Raw genomic sequence first — 20901 nt, 5'->3', positions numbered from 1 at the left:
ACACGGCGGCTCTGAAAAAATCTATCTCTAAGTCTGCCTTATATATATGAAACCCCAAGAAAGTGACCATCGGGGATAGGTTCGTATGTCGTTTTTTAAAACTCCACACCAATTTCTTTACTTAATTTATTGTGTGTTTTAGACGGGCTATAGACAGTTTGGACACCATCTATAAATACTAATATGCTAAGGTTACCAAAGATTTAGCTCCAATATCTGTCGATTCCCCAACCTATTCATGCTGGAGGGTATACTTTTAAGGCTGAAAAATTTTTTATAATGTATTAATATATTGTATTTAGGTATATGTACCTTCCTATCTTCTAAAAAATATAAATAAAATTCAGTATTTTGTGGGATTTTGTTATTCAATTCAGTCATGGTGTTTTAAAGTTGGGAGATACAACCAAATGAAGAAGGGAGCAATGACCAATTTCATCGTCTGACACAACCAACTCCATTATAGTATTAGTTGGGTTCGATTGAGTCAACCGAATTTGTTGGTGTCACAACTGCCAACTGGTAGTTGCTACAACTGCCCAAAGGAGGTTGGCAATAAATTCGATTGTCATAACCAATCTATATTCTCTGTGTATATTTTATGGGGTCTTAGAGCAATATTTTGATGTGTTTCTTAGTTAAGGTTTGTGGAACCTTAAAAAGTAATCGTGGTCGACCACTGGCCTACCTTAGACCACGAGAAAACCACGTTATAATACATTGAAAAATATTGTCGTGAGGCCAGATATTTCAAGTCCTTAAAATACGAATGCGAATTTTGCTTAGCAGAGAAGGCGCATTTTTTCATTGTCTAAAAGTTTATAAAATTTTTCGATGAAGTCATTTTGTCCTTGTAGTTAAGTGATTCGACGTGAAATTGGGTACCTTTACATGGAAGAAAATTTTCTTTAACTAAGGCCAACTTGACTTTAATGTTCTTAAACATTTTTCAGAATTAATGAAATCTTCTTTAAAATTTTAGATTTTTTGTATATCAAAATCATTAGAGTAAAGAAAAAATTTTGGAAACGGACATGCATTATTTTCAGTGTAATATTTGTTTTTGTTCTCTTATTCCGAAATATAAAAGTCAATCCTCGTATCACTTAAATTCATCTTCCTCTCAGCTAGTTCTCATTGACTGTTCGATGACATGTAATGTAAAACCATAATAGTCTTAGCCACATTAAAGTAAGTGGTATTAATTGAAATACCAAAATGTAATATATACATTATGGTAAAATCCATTTCTATGACATCCAGGATTATTTGTTCATTTTAGGTCTTAGACCATTTAGCATAATTAGTAGTCTCTGAATAGAAAGCCTTTGGTCGCCTGTTCCGCATCATATCTGACCTGATAATCGTTTTGCTGTCATCATTCCATGTAGACCTATTCTCAGATGATTAACAGCATCATCCGTGCTCCCCATCCCATTATTGTATTAAACACAGAAATATTTTAGTGGTTCCATATGCGTCATTGGGTTTGTGAAATGATGAAAATGTGTGTTTGTCGAACCATTTGTTTGTTGACTGCTTGCGTTTTGCTTTAGTGATGAATCGTATGTGGTTCTTTAGACCAACGTGGATGTACAACATCACCGGACCAACAATTGAAATCAATCTCATCAAATTGGATTCTATTCTTACCATACAAATTATCCGAAATGCAATAACAACATTTAGTTGGTTTGACAATGTTGTGGGATTATGGTATGCATGTACTAGATGCCAAGGTTATTGGCAATTTCTTTATTTGGTTAAAATCTACATCAGCCATATGGTTGGTGTCGTCTTAAGATCGCCCCTTCGAATGCATGTGACACTGTCTTCTGTTCAAGAGACAGAGGTCGACTTGGTATTACCTACTGAGTGAACTTGACATTGGCTGATAGTCCGTAATACAGTCAGAGATGGTCTGTATCAAACTTTTCTAGGTTTGCGACTGTCGCAATGTAGTAAACGTCGTAAACGTCACATACGTGTCGTAAATGTAGAAAAAGTAACAAAAGTCGCAAACTCAAAATACTTTAGTCGCGTCAGTTAGGCAGCACATTCGATGATATCCAAGACGATGGTATGTGCGAAGAGGAGGTTTTAGTCCCCACTTTTTCCCTATTGCCTTTTGCACGAGTACAGGGTAACCGTGGATTTTCTCGTCCTTTCTTAGCTTTAAGTTCAGTCTCCTGTCCAATATAACCCCAAGGTATTTTGCACACTCACCAACGGGAATTTCGATACCACCTAAGAAAATAGGCTTGACCGTGGGAAAGTTTTCACAAATTTCTGCAGAAACTCACAGTGAATGCTGTCAAACTAAATTAAAAAATGTTCAAGATTTCTTCTATTCAAAATTAGGTTTTCTACAGTAGGTTTACGACTTTTGTGACATAAGTATAATACCTTCGCAAATGTATGTCGCAAAAGTCACAGTTTGTGACAGGCCAACCCTGAATACAGTATGATGTGTACCTAGCAAAAAGAAAGCGTCGTCATAATAGTAGTTAACATGTTCGTTTTGGAAAAATCTAGAAATTCTACATCAGTTACGGGTAATTTGGGTGACCCGTGTGTCTCCTATCTCTTCAAGAAGTGAAAACTGGAGATCTGTCTAAATAAAAACTAAATTTGATACAGATATTTGTGGGCTTAAAGTATCTCTAAATTTCCAATTTTAGCAAATCGGATAAGAACTATGGTTTCTACAAGTCCAAGAAATCAAATACGATCTAAAAATTGCAGTTTCTAGTCAAAGCTGGAGATCGGCCTATATGGAGACTATACCCTGAAATACCTTGTAATTTACAATTTCAGGCAAATCGAAGTAGTCCAAACTCCAAAATCGGGGAGTTGGTTAAAATGGAGGCTATATCACAATTTGGACCGATCTTCGAAGTTGACCTGTATACAAACATAAAAACGAAACTGTGCCAAATTTTAGGATGATAGCGCTACTAATGAAGATTGTAAAGTGATTACAACAGGCAAACGGATATGGTTATGTCGTCTTAGAATTTTTCCTCGATTAAAGGTGGGTTGAAAACCTTTGTAGTTAGTACCTACATTCTGTCATTATCCGTTCCGGCTGAAATTTGCTACATGGTGTTAGTATATGGTCTTTACCAAACATGCACAAATTGGTCCACATCGGTGCATAATTATATATAGCCCCCATATAAACCGATCCCCATATTTGGCTTGCGGAGCCTCTAAGAGAAGCAAATTTCATTCGATCCGGCTGAAATTTGGTACATGGTGTAAGTATATGGTCTCTAACTACTATGAAAAAATTGGTCCACATCGGTCCATAATTATATATAGCCCCCATATAAACCGATCCCCATATTTGGTTTACGGAGCCTCTAAGAGAAGCAAATTTCATTCGTTCCAGCTGAAATTTGGTACATGGTGTTAGTATGTGGTCTCTAACAACCATACAAAAATTGGTTCACATCGATCCATAATTGTATATAGCACCCCCTTAAACCGATCCCCAGATTTGGCTTGCGGAGCTTCTAAGAGAAGCAAATTTCATTCGATCCGGCAGAAATTTGGTACATGGTGTTAGTATATGGTATCTGACAACCATACAAAAATTGGTTCACATCGATCCATAATTGTATATAGCACCCCTTTAAACCGATCCCCAGATTTGGCTTGCGGAGCTTCTAAGAGAAGCAAATTTCATCCGATCCGGCTGTAATTTTGTACATGGTGTAAGTATATGATTTCTAACTACTATGCAAAAATTGGTTCACATCGATCCATAATTGTATATAGCACCCCTTTAAACCGATCCCCAGATTTGGCTTGCGGAGCTTCTAAGAGAAGCAAATTTCATCCGATCCGGCAGACATATGGCACATGGTGTTAGTGTATGGTCTTTACCAAACATCCTAGAATTGGTTCACATCGCTCCATAATTGTATATAGCCCCCATATAAACCGATCGCCAGATTTGACCTCCCGAGCCTCATGGATGAGCAAAATTCATCCGATTCGGTTGAAATTTGGAACGTGGTGTTAGTATATGGTCTTTGACAACCATGCAGGAATTGGTCCATATAAACCGATCCCAGATTTGACCTCCGGAGCCTCTTGGAAGAGCAAAATTCACCCGATCCGGTTGAATTTTGGTACGTGGTGTTAGTATATGGTCTCTAACAACCATGCAAACATTAGTTCATATCGGTCTTAATTATATATAACCCCCATTTAAACCGATCCCCAGATTTGACCTCCGGAGCTATTGGAGGAGCAAAATTCATCCGATTTGGTACGTGATGAAATTTGGTACATTGCGCTAGTATATGGCCGCTAACAAACATGCCAAAATTGGTCAATGTCGGCCCATAGTTATATATAGCCGATTATCAAAATATTATTACTATAGAAAATTTTGCCAAAATTTTACTACTGTACAGAATTTTGTCAGGAATTTAGTTTTATAGAAAATTTTGTCGAAATTTTATTTCTATAGAAAATTTTGTCAAATTTGTATTTCTATAGAAAATGTTGTCAAAATTTTATTTCTATAGAAAATTTTGTCAAGATTTTAGTTTTATAGAAAATTTTGTCGAAATTTTATTTCTATGGAAAATTTTGTCGAAATTTTATTTCTATAGAAAATTTTGTCAAACTGAATTATTTACGTATTTAATGGGCATTTTTGTTTAATGTATACCCCGTCTGGATCAACTTACAATTGAGAAGACGGTGTTAAGAAGTTTTAAGCTTGCCATCGGCAAGTGTTACCGCAACCAAAGTAATTCGATTGTGGATGACAGTCTTTAGTGCAAGTTTCTATGCAATCCATGGTGGTGGATAAAGATTCGGCCTGGAAGAACTTACTGCCGTACAGGGTTGGCCTGTCACAAACTGTGACTTTTGCGACATACATTTGCGACGGTATAATACGTATGTCGCAAAAGTCGTAAACCTACTGTAGAAAACCAAATTTTGAATAGAAGAAATCCTGAACATTTTTTAATTTAGTTTGAGAGCATTCGCTGTGAGTTTCTACAGAAATTTGTGAAAGTTTTTCCATGGTCAAGCCTATTTTCTTAGGTGGTATCGAAATTCCCGTTGGTGAGTGTGCAAAATACCTTGGGGTTATATTGGACAGGAGACTGAACTTAAAGCTAAGAAAGGACGAGAAAATCCACGGTTACCCTGTACTCGTGCAAAAGGCAATAGGGAAAATGTGGGGACAAAAAACCGAAAATTGTGAAAATTCCTAAGAATTGCAACTTCTTCGCACATACCATCGTCTTGGATATCATCGAATTCGCTGCCTAGCTGACGCGACTAAAGTATTTTGCGTTTGCGACTTTTGTTACTTTTTCTACATTTACGACGCGTATGTGACGTTTACAACTTTGCGACAGTCGCAAACCTAAAAATGTTTGATACAGACCATCTCTGCTGCCGTATATACTTGTTCTACATTCTTTCCGTTATTTATTTTTATACCCTCCACCATACGAATGGGGGTATATTAACTTTGTCATTCCGTTTGTAACACATTGAAATATTGCTCTAAGACCCCATAAAGTATATATATTCTGGGTCATGGTGAAATTCTGAGTCGATCTGAGCATGTCCGTCCGTCCGTCCGTCCGTCTGTTGAAATCACGCTAACTTCCGAACGAAACAAGCTATCGACATGAAACTTTGCACAAGTAGTTGTTATTGATGTAGGTCGGATGGTATTGCAAATGGGCCATATCGGTCCACTTTTACGTATTGCCCCTATATAAAGGACCCCCAAATTTGGCTTGCGAATCCTCTAAGAGAAGCAAATTTCATCCGATCCGGCTGAAATTTGGTACATGGTGTTAATATATGGTCTCTAATGACCATGCAAAAATTGGTCCACATCGGTCCATAATTATATATTGCCCTCATATATATACCGACCACCAGATTTGACCTCCGGAGCCTTTTGGAAGACCAAAATTAATCTGATTCAGTTGAAATTTGGTACGTAGTGTTAAAATATGGTCTCAAACACCCATGCAAAACTTGGTCGAAATCGGTCAATAATTATATATAGGCCCTATATAAACCGATTTGAGCCTCTTGGAAGAGCAAAATTCATCCGATTCGGCTGAAATTTGGTACCTGAAGTTAGTATATGGTATCCAACAATGCAGGAATTGGTTCATATCAGTCCATAATCATATATAGCCCCCATATAAACCGATCCCGAGATTTGGTTTTCGAGCCTCTTGGAGGAGCAAATTTCATACGAGTCTGTTGAAATTTGGTACATTGTGCTAGTATATGGCCGTTAACAACCATGCCTAACTAGGTCCATATCGGTCTATAGTTATAAAGGGTGATTTGTTAAGAGCTTGATAACTTTTTTTTTAAAAAAAACGCATAAAATTTGCAAAATCTCATCGGTTCTTTATTTGAAACGTTAGATTGGTCCATGACATTTACTTTTTGAAGATAATTTCATTTAAATGTTGACCGCGGCTGCGTCTTAGGTGGTCCATTCGGAAAGTCCAATTTTGGGCAACTTTTTCGAGCATTTCGGCCGGAATAGCCCGAATTTCTTCGGAAATGTTGTCTTCCAAAGCTGGAATAGTTGCTGGCTTATTTCTGTAGACTTTAGACTTGACGTAGCCCCACAAAATAGTCTAAAGGCGTCAAATCGCATGATCTTGGTGGCCAACTTACCGGTCCATTTCTTGAGATGAATTGTTCTCCGAAGTTTTCCCTCAAAATGGCCATAGAATCGCGAGCTGTGTGGCATGTAGCGCCATCTTGTTGAAACCACATGTCAACCAAGTTCAGTTCTTCCATTTTTGGCAACAAAAAGTTTGTTAGCATCGAACGATAGCGATCGCCATTCACCGTAACGTTGCGTCCAACAGCATCTTTGAAAAAATACGGTCCAATGATTCCACCAGCGTACAAACCACACCAAACAGTGCATTTTTCGGGATGCATGGGCAGTTCTTGAACGGCTTCTGGTTGCTCTTCACTCCAAATGCGGCAATTTTGCTTATTTACGTAGCCATTCAACCAGAAATGAGCCTCATCGCTGAACAAAATTTGTCGATAAAAAAGCGGATTTTCTGCCAACTTTTCTAGGGCCCATTCACTGAAAATTCGACGTTGTGGCAGATCGTAAGTCTATTCATGATGAAATGTCAAAGCATACTGAGCATCTTTCTCTTTGACACCATGTCTGAAATCCCACGTGATCTGTCAAATACTAATGCATGAAAATCCTAACCTCAAAAGAATCACCCTTTATATAGCCATCAGATAAATCGATCCCCAATCACACAAAAATTGGTCCATATCAAGTTCATAATTGCATATAGACCCCATATAAGCGACCCCCCATATTTAAATTCTGGCTCTCTACGTATTATCTAATACATACCACGTATGGACTAACTCACAATTTAGAAAACGATGTTAAGAAGTTTTAAGATACCACAACCTAAGTAGTTTGATTGTCGATGACAGTCTTTCGTAGAAGGTTCTACGCAATCCATGGTGGAGGGTACATAAGATTCGGCCTGGCCGAACTTACGGCCGTATATACTTGTTTTAAACTTTTGTATATCATAAGAGAACATAATTCCATTTGCTGTCTAAAGTGTTTTTACTTAACATATTAAATATCCAACCCTTTTGCTTTCATATAAATTTCAAAATTTTCACAAATATCCACGAAGCACCTTTTTACAATATTTAAGAAAACTATTTTATTCTATATCTTTAAATAGTTGACAAATGACACCTTCTTCATAAAATGCGACAATTTGTCACATTTTTCCTAAATTATCAACCGATTGTCTGCCGTCATTTTGGTTGATAGACACCAGATGGAATGAATGAATGAATGAATGGTCATTTCATTGTCAACAGAATAATAACGTCAATCTTACCTACAAACGACGACTCGTTTCTTTTGGTGGTTCTATAATTTAAATTATCTTTATTATTAAAATAAATATTTTTATATATTGAATGCGTAAATTGTACAAAAAATATTGTAAGTGTAAAAACTATAATCTATTCTAAGTGTATGTATATGTAAGTGTATAGTGTAGTTAGGTTAGTTGGGGTGAATGAATGGAGGGAGGCTGGTTTTTCATTCATCCATAGCATCTATTCAAGCAAGCCTCTTTTGTACAGAAACGATTGCGATTGCCGTTACATCCTTTGTAGTTGAATTTGCGACATGTCCCCTTGTCATAGTACCACCTTATTTCGGTGCTGCTTGTGTCACGACTATTACAGAAATATCCTTCATTTTTGGCTGAATAACAATTCCATTGATCTGAAAAAATTGTAAATTGTTTTAATTATTATTTTTGATAATGAATAAAATATGGAGATGATTATTGATGATTTATGTGGAATTTCAAAGAAACAGTCTGGTATGATTGACTGTATTACGATTCGATATGATTCTCATTTCATACCCTGTAGGAATGTCTCGAACTCACTCAAAATTAAACTAACTTTTTACTAACTAATTTGAGGCGACTTTAAGCTAACTCATTACTTATGCAGTCTTGAGTCAGTTGAATTTTTCCCAAACTCACTTTTTCTCGATCAGCAATGAGTTACCTTTTTACTCACTCTAAGCTGATGCATATTTAAGTGAAGTAAAGTCATGGAAACAATTCAAATAAACAAACAAAAAATATGTATTGGCTTCTATAACTGTCAATTTGGATTTGGCTTTCTATATTTGTTTCAATTTAGCTTCTATTTTCATAGAACTTTTGTAATTTTTTGTCACGGTTAGCGGTAAGTAGCATAGAAATGCATAATTCAAACGCAATTTAATAATTAAACTTTCCTTATTTCCACTAGAACCCATCATTATCAGTGAAGGAATAAATAGAAACTTCGAATAAAAGTGTTAAATGGCTGTTTGAGGACGAAGATATTGGGAAATACACTTAAGCCTTTTGGACTTCCCTGACGAATGCCACTTCCATTCAGTGTGCGTCATTACAAAAGTAGGTACAACTCCCTCTGAGTTAAACGAGAAAATTAACACAACACTCAAGACAAGATGAACTCAACTAATATTATCCGAATTTTTACTTACGTTATATTTTATTTATTGTAAAATAATTTTAAAAAATCTGAATTGTTATTATTTTTTAATTAATTCAAAATAAAATGAATCAAAAATAATAAAACAAAAACAAAATATTTTATTATCCACAAAGAACTCACCATAAACTAATCAGTTAAGAGCTAACTCATAGTATGCTCATATATTATCAGCCTAAAGCTAACTCACTTTGAGCTAACTTTTGGTTAGCTGAAGCTTATGCAGGTTTGAGTGAGGACTGACTCGTTCCAATGACAACACGTGTTAAAACTGAATAGGATTTTACATGGAAAATGAGTTAGGATTTGAGTCACATGTGACTCAGTTATGACTAACAATTTATTAACTTAAAGTCACCTCAATTTCCTACAGGGTATATACATATCTCAATACATATGTATGTATGATAGGAATTGTATTGCAAAGACTATTCGACATGTCGACTTTTTTCAAATTTGGAAAGTCAACTTTTGAAATATTTGAAAATTTAGTAAAAAAGAATTTTTGACTTATTCAAAAATTGTAAAAATCTACTTTTTTAAATGTTGTACTGCGCTTAAACCGAATGGGGGTATAATAAGTTTGTCATTCCGTTCGTAACACCTCGAAATATCGATTTCCGATTATATAAAGTATATATATTCTTGATCAGGGAGAAATTCTAAGACGATATAAGCATGTCCGTCTGTCTGTCTGTTGTAATCACTCAACAATCTTCAATAATGACGCTATTATATTGAAATTTGGCACAGATTCGTCTTTTCTCTGCACGCTGCTTAAGAAGGGCTATATCGGTCCATGTTTTGATGTAGCTCCCATATAAACCGGTCTCCCGATTTGGGGTCTTGGGCTTCTATAAACTGTAGTTTTTATTCGATTTGTCTAAAATTGAAAATCTGGAGGTATTTTATGACCACAAAATAGGTGTGACGAAAATTGTGTAAATCGGTCCATGTTTTGGTATAGCCCCGATTTTAGTTCTTGGGCTTCTATAAACAATAGTTTTTATTCGATTTGCCTAAAATTGGAAATCTGGAGGTTTTTTTGGGACCACAAATAGGTGTGTCGAAAATGGTGTGTACCGGTCCATGTTTTGGTATAGGCCCAATATACACCGATTTCCGGATTTTTATTTCTTGGGTTTGTAGAAACCGTAATTTTTATCCGATTTACCTGAAATTAAAAATCTGGAGGTATTTTCGGTCTACGCATAATTTCGCCGAATATGGTTCATGTTTTCGTTTTTACCTCGTAGAGTCTGATCTCCAGATTTGACATCTTAAGTGTTTAGATATCCCAATTTTTATTCGATTTGCCTGAAATTCAAAATCAAGAGGTATTTCGGGCCCACACATAAGTGAGCCGAATATGGGCGTATCGATTGATTTTGATCGACCGATCTCCTGATTTGACTTTTTCTCATGTGTTGAGTCTTGCCGGAAGTTCTCATGTGTTAAGTCTTCCGATTTCTATGTTGTTTGCTTGGCAGAGTATCTGTCATCAAATCTGCCTGAAATTCTATATATGTATTTTCAAGTAACCTGACGAAGAGTTTTCTACACCGAAAAAAAAATAAACTGTGTTATAGGAAGAATGAACTACCTCGTTCCAAAAATGAAATAAATTGAGTTTTCCCAAAGCGTTGTTAAAACTGGGAAATCGAATGACCTGTTGTACTTTTTAGCTTCTGTTCACGTAATTATATCTTCTCATAACAGCAAAACAGAATTAAATATAAAGAAGAAAATCATTGGTGCCAAATCATGACCATTTTAACCATACAATAGTTCATTCTTACTCTATCCTACGAAAATGTTCTTTTGCTTTAGTTCATAATGAAATTATGTGTACGATCATTGAACTGTATACCCATGAATAGTTAATAAAATACTTAAAAAATTAAGATTTCATTAAGCTGTAGAAAATTTCGAAATAAAAACACTAAAATGGACCTACAAACGAATATTTTTTTTCCCATAAATCAGTTAAATTCAGCGATAGTTTTACTACGGTTTTTTTCTGTGTAAGGGAACAATTACAAATTTTTTGATTCATGGTGGTGGGTATTTAAGATTCGGCCCGGCCGAACTTAAGTTCGTATATACTTGTTATACCCTGAGCCACACTGTGGAACAGGGTATTATAACTTAGTGCATATGTTTGCAACACCCAGAAGGAGACGAGATAGACACATGGTGTCTTTGGCAAAAATGATCAGGGTGGGCTCCTGAGTCGATATAGCCATGTCCGTCTGTCTGTGAACACATTTTTGTGAGCAAAGTCTAGGTCGCAGTTTTTGTCCAATCGACTTCAAATTTGGTACAAGTATGTGTCAGAATAGAACCCTATCGATTTTGGAAGAAATCAGTTCAGATTTAGATATAGCTCCCATATATATCTTTCGGCCGATATGGACTTAAATGGCCCCAGAAGCCAGAGTTTTACCCTAATTTGCTGCAAATTTTGCACAAGAAGAACAATTAGTATTTTAGTCAAGTGTGCCAAATTTTATTGAAATCGGTTCAGATTTAGATATAGCTCCCATATATATCTTTCGCCCGATATTGACTAATATGGTCCTAGAAGCCAGAGCTTTGGCCCAATTTGGTTGAAATTTTGCACTAGAAGTACAATTAGCAGTGTAGTCACGAAAACCTCATCAACACCACCCCATGTACAATTTTAATTAAAATCAAATATGGGTGAATTTATTTCCCTAAAATCATATACCGAAAACTTTTTGTTTATGGGGAACGCAAGTGTTCCCATACACATAATTTGTCTACGGAAATGTATTTATCACCCTCTCTCTCTCTCTTTTATCAATAAATACAGTCGAATTCCACTTGTAATAATACTAAGTGTGACGCCACTTGAATCTCAATTATTTAAAAAAATTGGGTAACCTATTTTTATTATACAATAACACATTTTCGTTTATTTCTGCCGACATTAATGAATTTTTCGATTGCATATATTTAGACCAAGAACGATAAGTACAAGGTTTCTATGATGGTATGTCAAATACTGCAACTTTTTTTTGAGGTAAAACAGATGCCATACTGAGTCAGACAAGATATATACGGTGAATTTTTTTTATATTGTATTGAATTTTTTGGCCCAAATACAAACACCGTCATATGAAGGTTGTCATATGGAACATTTCAAAATTATCCAATTCGCGTTCTATATCCATGTAGTATTTCCGACTTACTTCGGAATATATCATGAAAATATACATTTAATTATTATGCAAATACAAGCAGAACAAAAATACTGATTCTCATCCCACCTTATACATACAGGCCGATTAAGAAGCAGACACAATTAAGTGTGCCGAATATTGTTTGGTATAGCCCCCATATAGACAGAATTCCCGTGGTTTGGTATAGCCCCTATATAGACAGAATTCCCGATTTGACTTCTTGCGCTTCTAGAAACCGCGCTTTTTATCCGAATTCGAAATCGGTCGATGATCTGGTATAGTCATATGTTAGAAGGATATAAGGTGCATTGATCATTCAAATTGCCTGAAAATAGACGTCAAATTTTCTTCTCGTGCCCATTCAAGTATTGGGGTTAAAAATATACAGAATTTAGATATCACACAATTTGTAAGAAATTTTTTCATTGGATTTTCTTGATTCCTTCAAAACTGAGACAAAACTGGATCTTCTAAATCGAGAATTTGATGTAGTCGTCAAATATAGAAACTTTAAATTTTTCTTCGGGAACAGCACCATTTGAAACAATCTTTTTATACCCTCCACCATAGGATGGGGGTATATTAACTTTGTCATTCCGTTTGTAACATATCGACCCATAATTACACAGAAAAAAATTTCACGAAAATTTTTCCAATTAAAATCTTAATTGAGTTTTAAAAAATATTTAATTAAAAATTTAATTGAATCAACAAATTTTTTAATTGAAATAAAAATCAATCACACAAATTAATAGTATCAATTAATTTTTTAATTGGATCAATTAATTTTTTAATTGACTGTCAATTAATTTTTTAATTGATGCTATCATTTCTGTGATTGAAGACATTTCAATTAAAAAATTAATTGGATCAATTAATTTCGTGATTGAATCAGAAAAATATTTTTTTGTGTGTATATATAGCCCCCATATAAGCCGATCCCAAGATTTGACCTCCGGAGCCTCTTAGAGGAGCAAAATTCATCCGATCCGGTTGAAATTTGGGACGTGGTGTTAGTATATGGTCTCTAACAAACACGCAAGTATTGGTCCATATCGGTCCATAATTATATATAGCCCCATATAAACCGTTCCCCAGATTTGATCTCCGGAGCCTCTTGGAGGAGCAAAATTCATCCGATCCGGTTGAAATTTGCAACGTGGTGTTAGTATAAGCCCGCTAATAACCATGCCAAAATTGGTCCATATCGGTCTATAGTTATACATAGCCGATCCCCAATCACACAAAAATTGGTCCATATCGGTTCATAATCATGGTTGCCACTCGAGCCAAAAATAATCTACCAAAATTTTAATTTTAAAGATAACATTGTCAAAATGTTATTTCTATAGAAAATTTTGTCAAAATGTTATTTCTATAGAAAATTTTATCAAAATTTTATTTCTATAGAAAATTTTGACAAAATTTTATTTCTATAGAAAATTTTGTCAAAATTTTATTTCTATAGAAAATTTTCTTTCATTCGTTTTGTTTTGTTATTGTTGGTTTTGTTCTTTAATCACTGTTGTCGTTTTCTTGATTCCAGCCTAAATCCATGCATTGACTAAACTACAAGTGTAGCTTAACCAACAGAGGAAAAGAATGTTTGTCAAATTTATTTGGGCAAAGCCCAAATAAATGTGGTAATTCCGCACGTGGTAATTCCGCACGTTTCGGAATTACCACATTCCTCATCAGCATCCTCTACTTGCAGCAAAACTATCAACCAATTATCAGAATATATTCCGGCACTTGAACCTTCCGAAAAGAGGTTTTCCATGATAGCTGGCTTATGCCGAAATAAATTTGTACAAACATTTTGTCAAAATTTTATTTCAATAGAAAAATTTTTCCAAATTTTATTTCTATAGAAAATTTTGTCAAAATTTTACTTCTATAGAAAATGTTCTCAAAATTTTATTTTATAAAAATTTTATTTCTATAGAAACTTTAAACCTAATTATATACGTATTTAATAGGCATTTTTTTAGTTTATTTAGTTTAATATATACCATGTATGGACTATGTCGTATATATTACGGTGTTAGGAAGTTTTAAGATACCTTGCCATCGGTTTCAGTAGAAGTTTCTATGCAATCCTTGGTTGTGGGTACATAAGCTTCGGCCTGGCCGAACTTACGGCCGTATATACTTGTTTAAGGATGAAATGTTCATTAAATGCAACTAAAATCCTATATTTAGTGTCCCACTATGACAAGGTATTCTATCCTATACACAGAAATGAAGATTTTCAGCTTAAGAGCACGAACACACCTTTCTAATCACAACTTATGTTCAAATATGTCTCATCATTAAATTTGGGTTTTGTGTACTTGACTCTAGGAAGCAAATTTTAATTTTTCGCTTTCTCAGCTTTTTTTCTTCATATGCTATCGAAATCCTTTAAAAATAAGTTAACGACAACTTTATTTTCCAAATTCAGACACGATTTCCAGTAGAAATTATGCTATGTTTCAAGTAAAAATGTTTTTAAAGTGAAGTGTTGAAAAACATTTCCTATTTTTTAACGATTTTTGATTTGTAGTGAAGATGCAATGACAATTTCAGTCGAGTAGACCTTAGCCCAAAAAAAAATATTTCATGTTATGATACCCATTTTTAAGTCCAATCGCTTAATTATAAGGACAACACTATTTTATTGAAAAGTTTATCGACTTTTGGGCAAGGAAAATAACTTAATATTAGATAAATGCGTCTTCTACGCTAAGCAAAATTTACATTCGTATTTTAAGGACATGAAATCTTTGGTCTCATGACAATATATTTTTCAGTGTAGTTTTTCTTAGTGCAAGCCATTACACCACAATATTCATATTTATACCCTTCACCACTACTGTGGTACAGGGTATAATAAGTTTGTGCATTTGTATGTAACGCCAAGAAGGAGTAATCATAGACCAACCTTTTAGTATACGGATCGGCTTAGAATGAAATTCTGAGTCGATTTAGCGATGTACGTCTGTCTGTTTGTCTGTCTGTCCGTCTGTCTGTCTGTTGATGTATTTTTGTGTGCAAAGTACAGCTCGCAGTTTTAGTCCGATTGTTCTAAAATTTGGTATTGGGTCCTGTTTCGGCTCAAAGACGATCCCTATTGATTTTGAAAAAAATCGGTTCAGATTCAGATATAGCTCCCATATATATTTTCACCGATCTGGTCATAATTGGCATGTATATCAACCGATCTTCCTCAAATTCCGTACATGGGAATATTTTATGGGTCTCGAAAAACTTGCAAAATATCAGCCAAATCGGTTCAGATTTAGATATATCTCCCATATATAACTTTCGCCCGATTTACACTCATATGACCACAGAGGCCAATTTTTAATTCCGATTTAGTTGAAATTTTGCACAGAGAGTAGAATTAGCATTGTTGCTATGCGTGCCAAATTTGGTTGAAATCGGTTTAGATTTAGATATAGCTTCCATTTGTGTTTTTCTGATTTCGACAAAAATGGTCAAAATACCAACATTTTCCTTGTAAAATCGCCACTGCTTAGTCCAAAAGTTGTAAAAATGGCTCTAATTTTCCTTAACTTCTAATACATATATATCGAGCGATAAATCATAAATTAACTTTTGCGAAGTTTCCTTAAAATTGCTTCAGATTTAAATGTTTCCCATATTTTTTTTACTAAAATTGTGTTCCACCCTAGTGCATTAGCCAACTTAAATTTTGAGTCTATAGATTTGTAGAAGTCTATCAAATTCTGTCCAGATCGAGTGATATTTAAATGTATGTATTTGGGACAAACCTTTATATATAGCCCCCAACACAGTTGACGGATGTGATATGGTATCGAAAATTTAGATCTACAAAGTGGTGCAGGGTATAAAATAGTCGGCCCCGCCCGACTTTAGACTTTCCTTACTTGTTTTATTATATTTCCTTATTCTTGTTCGTCCTCATTTTTGGTCGTTCTTATTCTTGGTCCGTCCGACCTTCTCTTGAAACCATGTAAATTTCTATGCACTGAAATAAATGCCCTAATTGTTTTCCTTGAGTCTGGCCTAAAGTAAATGCGAACAGTTTTCGGAAAAATATTTTGGAGGCTGCGTTGGAATGGTGTATTTACAAACATTTCAACCGTAGACCATGTACATACCAAAACGACCGTTCAATGGTATAATTTTGAAAACGCTGGTCTGAAAGATTTATTCCAGTGGCAATTCAATTTATTGCATTTAGTTCGGTGAGGAATTCTAGTACCACTGCTCGTTACCGCGATACTGCCAGTGTTGCATCCATGGTTGCCGCAATTGCTAGTATTCTACCAAAAAATGGTAGGTTTTATTGTTTGGTATATTGATAGAATTCTTGAAGTTTTGGTAGATTTTGCGAAATATTCCTCTCCAATTTTCTATACACAGAAAAAATGTTCACGAAATTTTTTCCAATTAAAATCTTAATTGAGTTTTAAAAAATATTCAATTAAAAATTTAATTGAATCAACAAATTTTTTAATTGAAATAAAAATCAATCAAAAAAATTAATATATCAATTAATTTTTTAATTGGATCAATTAATTTTTTAATTGCCTGTCAATTAATATTTTAATTGATACTATAATTTCTGTGATTGAAGAAATTTCAATTAAAAAATTAATTTAATCAATTAATTTCGTGATTGAATCAGAAAAATATTTTTTTGTGTGTAGAAATAAAATTTTGAGAAAAAAAAATTCTATAGAAATAAAAGTTGGAAAAGAAATTTCTATAGATATAAAATGTTGACAAAATTTTCTATAGAAATAAAATATTGTCAAAATTTTCTGTAATTTTAATATCTTAAAAACTTTTAACTTTCGTGTTGGATCATACTATCAAAATTCATTATGAGTAAGTTCTTCCTTTTTGTAGAATTAGTAACTTTCCCTTGTTGGTGCAAGCTAAAATTGTTCTAACATTTAAAATACAGCACATTTGCAATTCAAGAGATATTTATAGTCTCAAAAAAATTTCGCTAATAGGAGTGGTCAAAATATATGATATTTAAATACTGAAATAAATTTTTAAAACAAAATTGTAAATCATTTATTTCGAGAAAAAAAGAATAACCGCAAACTTCAAAATAAAAAAATAAATAAATAAATAAAAAATTTGGTAGATTTTTGGTCAAATTTTCTACTTTTCTTTTGGTAGATTATTTTTGGCACGATTGTCAACCGTGGTTGCATCGAGTACAAAAAGTACGATTAAGTGAAAATTGAAGGCCAGATTTGGTCAAAATTTATGCCACAAAGGTTGAACAATTTCTCGTGAGCTGAATATAACGCGAGAATGCATACAACACATATTTTATTTATACAATTTATTTATTTGTTTTTATTTTGTTTTTTACTCAAACAAACAAATTGTAATATTTTATTTAATTTCTATTTTATGTTCAAATTTTGTATTTTCATTTATATCATAAGGATATTATTGTTGGCCATTAAAATGCCTGTACTTTAATTATAAGAATTAATTCTTGTTGTGCAGGTTAAAAATAAAAATATATAAATAAACATATTAAAAAATGAGCTTGGACCATTGCAGTTCCAAGAAGTGCAAGAGCTCACCGATGCACAAAAAAAGTTAGACAGAAACAAGTATATACGGCCGTAAGTTCAGCCAGGCCGAATCTTATGTACCCTCCACCATGGATTGCGTAGAAACTTCTACGAAAGACTGTCATCCACAAATTTCAACTCACTCGGATGAAATTTGCTCCACCAAGAGGCTCCAAAACCATGGGGGCTATAAATGATTATGGACTGATATGGATCACTTTTGGCATGGTTGTTAAATATCATTACTACCACCACGTACCAAATTTCAACCAGATCGGATGAATTTTATTTCTCCAAAAGGCATCGGAGGTCAAATCTGGCGATCGATCAAATTATGGACTGATAGGAACCAATTCCTGCATGGTTGTTGGATACCATATAATAACATCACGTACTGAATTTCAACCGAATGGGAAGAATTTTGCTCTTCCAAGGTGCTCCGGAGGTCAAATCTGGTTATCGGTTTATATGGGGCCTATTCATAATTATGGACCGATATCGACCAATTTTTGCATGGGTGTTTGAGGCCATATATTAACATCACGTACCAAATTTCAACTGAATTATATGAATTTTGGTCTTCCAAGGGGCTCCGGAGATCAAATCTGGTGATCGGTTTATATAGGGGCTATATATAATTATGTCCCGATATGGACCAATTTTTGCATGGTCATTAGAGACCATATACTAACATCATGTACCAAATTTCAGGCGTATCGGATGAAATTTGCTTCTCTTAGAGGCTCCGCAAGCCAAATCGGTGGTTCGGTTTATATGGGGGCTATATATAATTATGGGCCGATCTGGACCAATTTTTGCATGTTTGTTAGAAACCATATACTAACACCATGTACCAAATTTCAGTCGGATCGGATGAAATTTGCTTCTCTTAGAGGCCTCGCAAGCCAAATTTGGGGGTCCGTTTATATGGGGACTATACGTAAAAGTGGACCGATATGGGCCTTTTGCCATTCCGTCTGACCTACATCATTAACAACTACTTGTGCCAAGTTTCAAGTCGATAGCTTGTTTCGTTCGGAAGTTAGCGTGATTTCAACAGACGGACGGACGGACGGACATGCTCAGATCGACTCAGAATTTCACCACGACCCAGAATATATATACTTTATGGGGTTTTAGATCAATATTTCGATGTGTTACAAACGAAATGACAAAGTTAATATACCCCCCATCCTATGGTGGAAGGTATAAAAAGCGAAGGGATAGGTTCGCCTGCACAAAAGTGCCCAGTTACCGAATTTGTTTTTTTTCGATGAGCATCAAAATTGAGCAGTTTGCGGACAAACAAAATGATTGAGTTTATTTGCCGAAAAGGTCAGCGGAAAATTTACTTCTTCGATTAGCCACCAGAATTTAAGCGATGATGATCGTGTGGACGGCTGAAACGGCCTAGGATCGCTACCCGAATATTATCGGGAAAATGACCTAAGGTCAGTATTGAAGAGTTGGGATTCTTGGATTCATTTTTCATTTTTACCACACAACGGCCACCAAAATGTCTGGATCTCAATCCGTTGGACTGTTGTGCGTGGGACATTTTAGAGAGTTAGAGGGAACTAAAAATACCAAAGTGTCGATCAATGGGCCGAAATGCGGCAGAGCCACTTTCGTGCAACGTGTGATGGTTTTGTCAGTCATAACTCGTCCCAAAGTTAGCCAATGCGAACAAATCTAAACTGATTTTAAAATTTAATGTTATTTCCGATATTTTTGTTTTGATTAACTATTCTACATTAGTAACTAAGCCATGAGTCATGTCAAAAATTTTTCAAGTTTCATTTTCTAAATTGAGTATTTTTTTTTTGTAAAATACTCCTATCGTGGTGTTATATTTTTATCCAATATAAGCTAACTGTGTTGACGACATATTTTATGATGTCTGTCAAGTATTTGTCCAGTGTGACGGTACCGTAAGTGTCATTCTAATTATCAAAGTCTATCATTAACATCACATTCATTCAGTCTTACTTAATTCCTTGCACTGGCCATTCGAAAGGGGAGTTATACTCTCTACGACAGGTAACGAAAACAGCATCACTGTTGCACTTAAAATTAGACAAATCGCTAGAAATTTTGTCATTGTAGTCATCTTGAAGAATGCAATTAACGTCAGATGGAAAATCACTGGCACAGATGTCTTATAACAGAAATGTCTCTATTTTCTTTTAATCGTTTTTCTTAATTCGTTCAGTTGCGCCGTTTGGAAACTAATGGCCTTTTTCGCGAGCTTTATGCTTTATCCGTATTTCACTTTAATTCTTGCGACTAAAAACTGACCGTTGTCTGTTCACTTAGACTCAACTTTCCGAAATGAAATATTAATTTTCAATATTTTGTTGTGGTGCTGCTCGATTTGCTTGCTTTTCTGAAAAGTTAATTGTATAAGTATGAATATACAATAAGAATGAACACATTATAGATGCCAAAAAAAAAAGAGTACAGAACCAGAATACCACAAAAAAGCGCCAAGAATTATCGGCCAAACAAAACTATAAAAACAAAAAACACAGCAACGATGGAAAATGTATGCAACGAATGAGTGTCATGAGTTAAAATAGCCAACGTCAAATGGAAAGACAAAAAACGGACAGTCTGATCATCCATTCGCCAAAGAAAGTGGCGTTGACCCATGATTTCTGAAGAGGGACCTAAATATTTCTCGGAAGTACGTGGGCAGTAGTTGCATGGAAAAAATTATTGTGGAAAAGCGTCTGGTAAATGCGTCCACATTGATTCACTTTTCCGGTGGAATTTTTAACTTTTAATATTTATTGCAAATTTTGAAATTCCTAAAATTTTTTTCATTATGAAATATTGAGTGCTAAAAAATTATTAACATGGAAAATGATTTGGATTTTTTATTGGTATATTTGTCTGAGAAATGTTTTATTGGAAAAGAAATTATTAGAAATATGAAAAACAAAATAACAACTTAAATATTTCCACTAACATCCAAAGCAGAACAAAGCCACATTCTCCCCTATGATGGGCTCGATGAA

At 34.6% G+C, this 20901-nt stretch overlaps 1 protein-coding gene across 1 annotated transcript; it reads right to left on the bottom strand.

Moving 5' to 3' along the window:
- Positions 1 to 7933: 7933 nt before the first annotated feature.
- Positions 7934 to 20245, bottom strand: LOC142219582 (uncharacterized). The gene is made up of 2 exons (XM_075288504.1): positions 19871 to 20245; positions 7934 to 8311 (listed from the first exon to the last, which is right to left on the bottom strand). Exons 1-2 carry the CDS (start codon positions 19989 to 19991, stop codon positions 8127 to 8129), a joined length of 306 nt encoding a protein of 101 aa, XP_075144619.1. The 5' UTR covers positions 19992 to 20245; the 3' UTR covers positions 7934 to 8126.
- Positions 20246 to 20901: the final 656 nt, after the last annotated feature.

The sequence above is a fragment of the Haematobia irritans genome, chromosome 1 (genome assembly GCF_050003625.1).
Source record: "Haematobia irritans isolate KBUSLIRL chromosome 1, ASM5000362v1, whole genome shotgun sequence".
NCBI classification, from domain to species: domain Eukaryota; kingdom Metazoa; phylum Arthropoda; class Insecta; order Diptera; family Muscidae; genus Haematobia; species Haematobia irritans.
The sequence above is the reverse complement of the archived record's forward strand: the minus strand, read 5'-3'. Positions and strand labels throughout refer to the sequence as shown.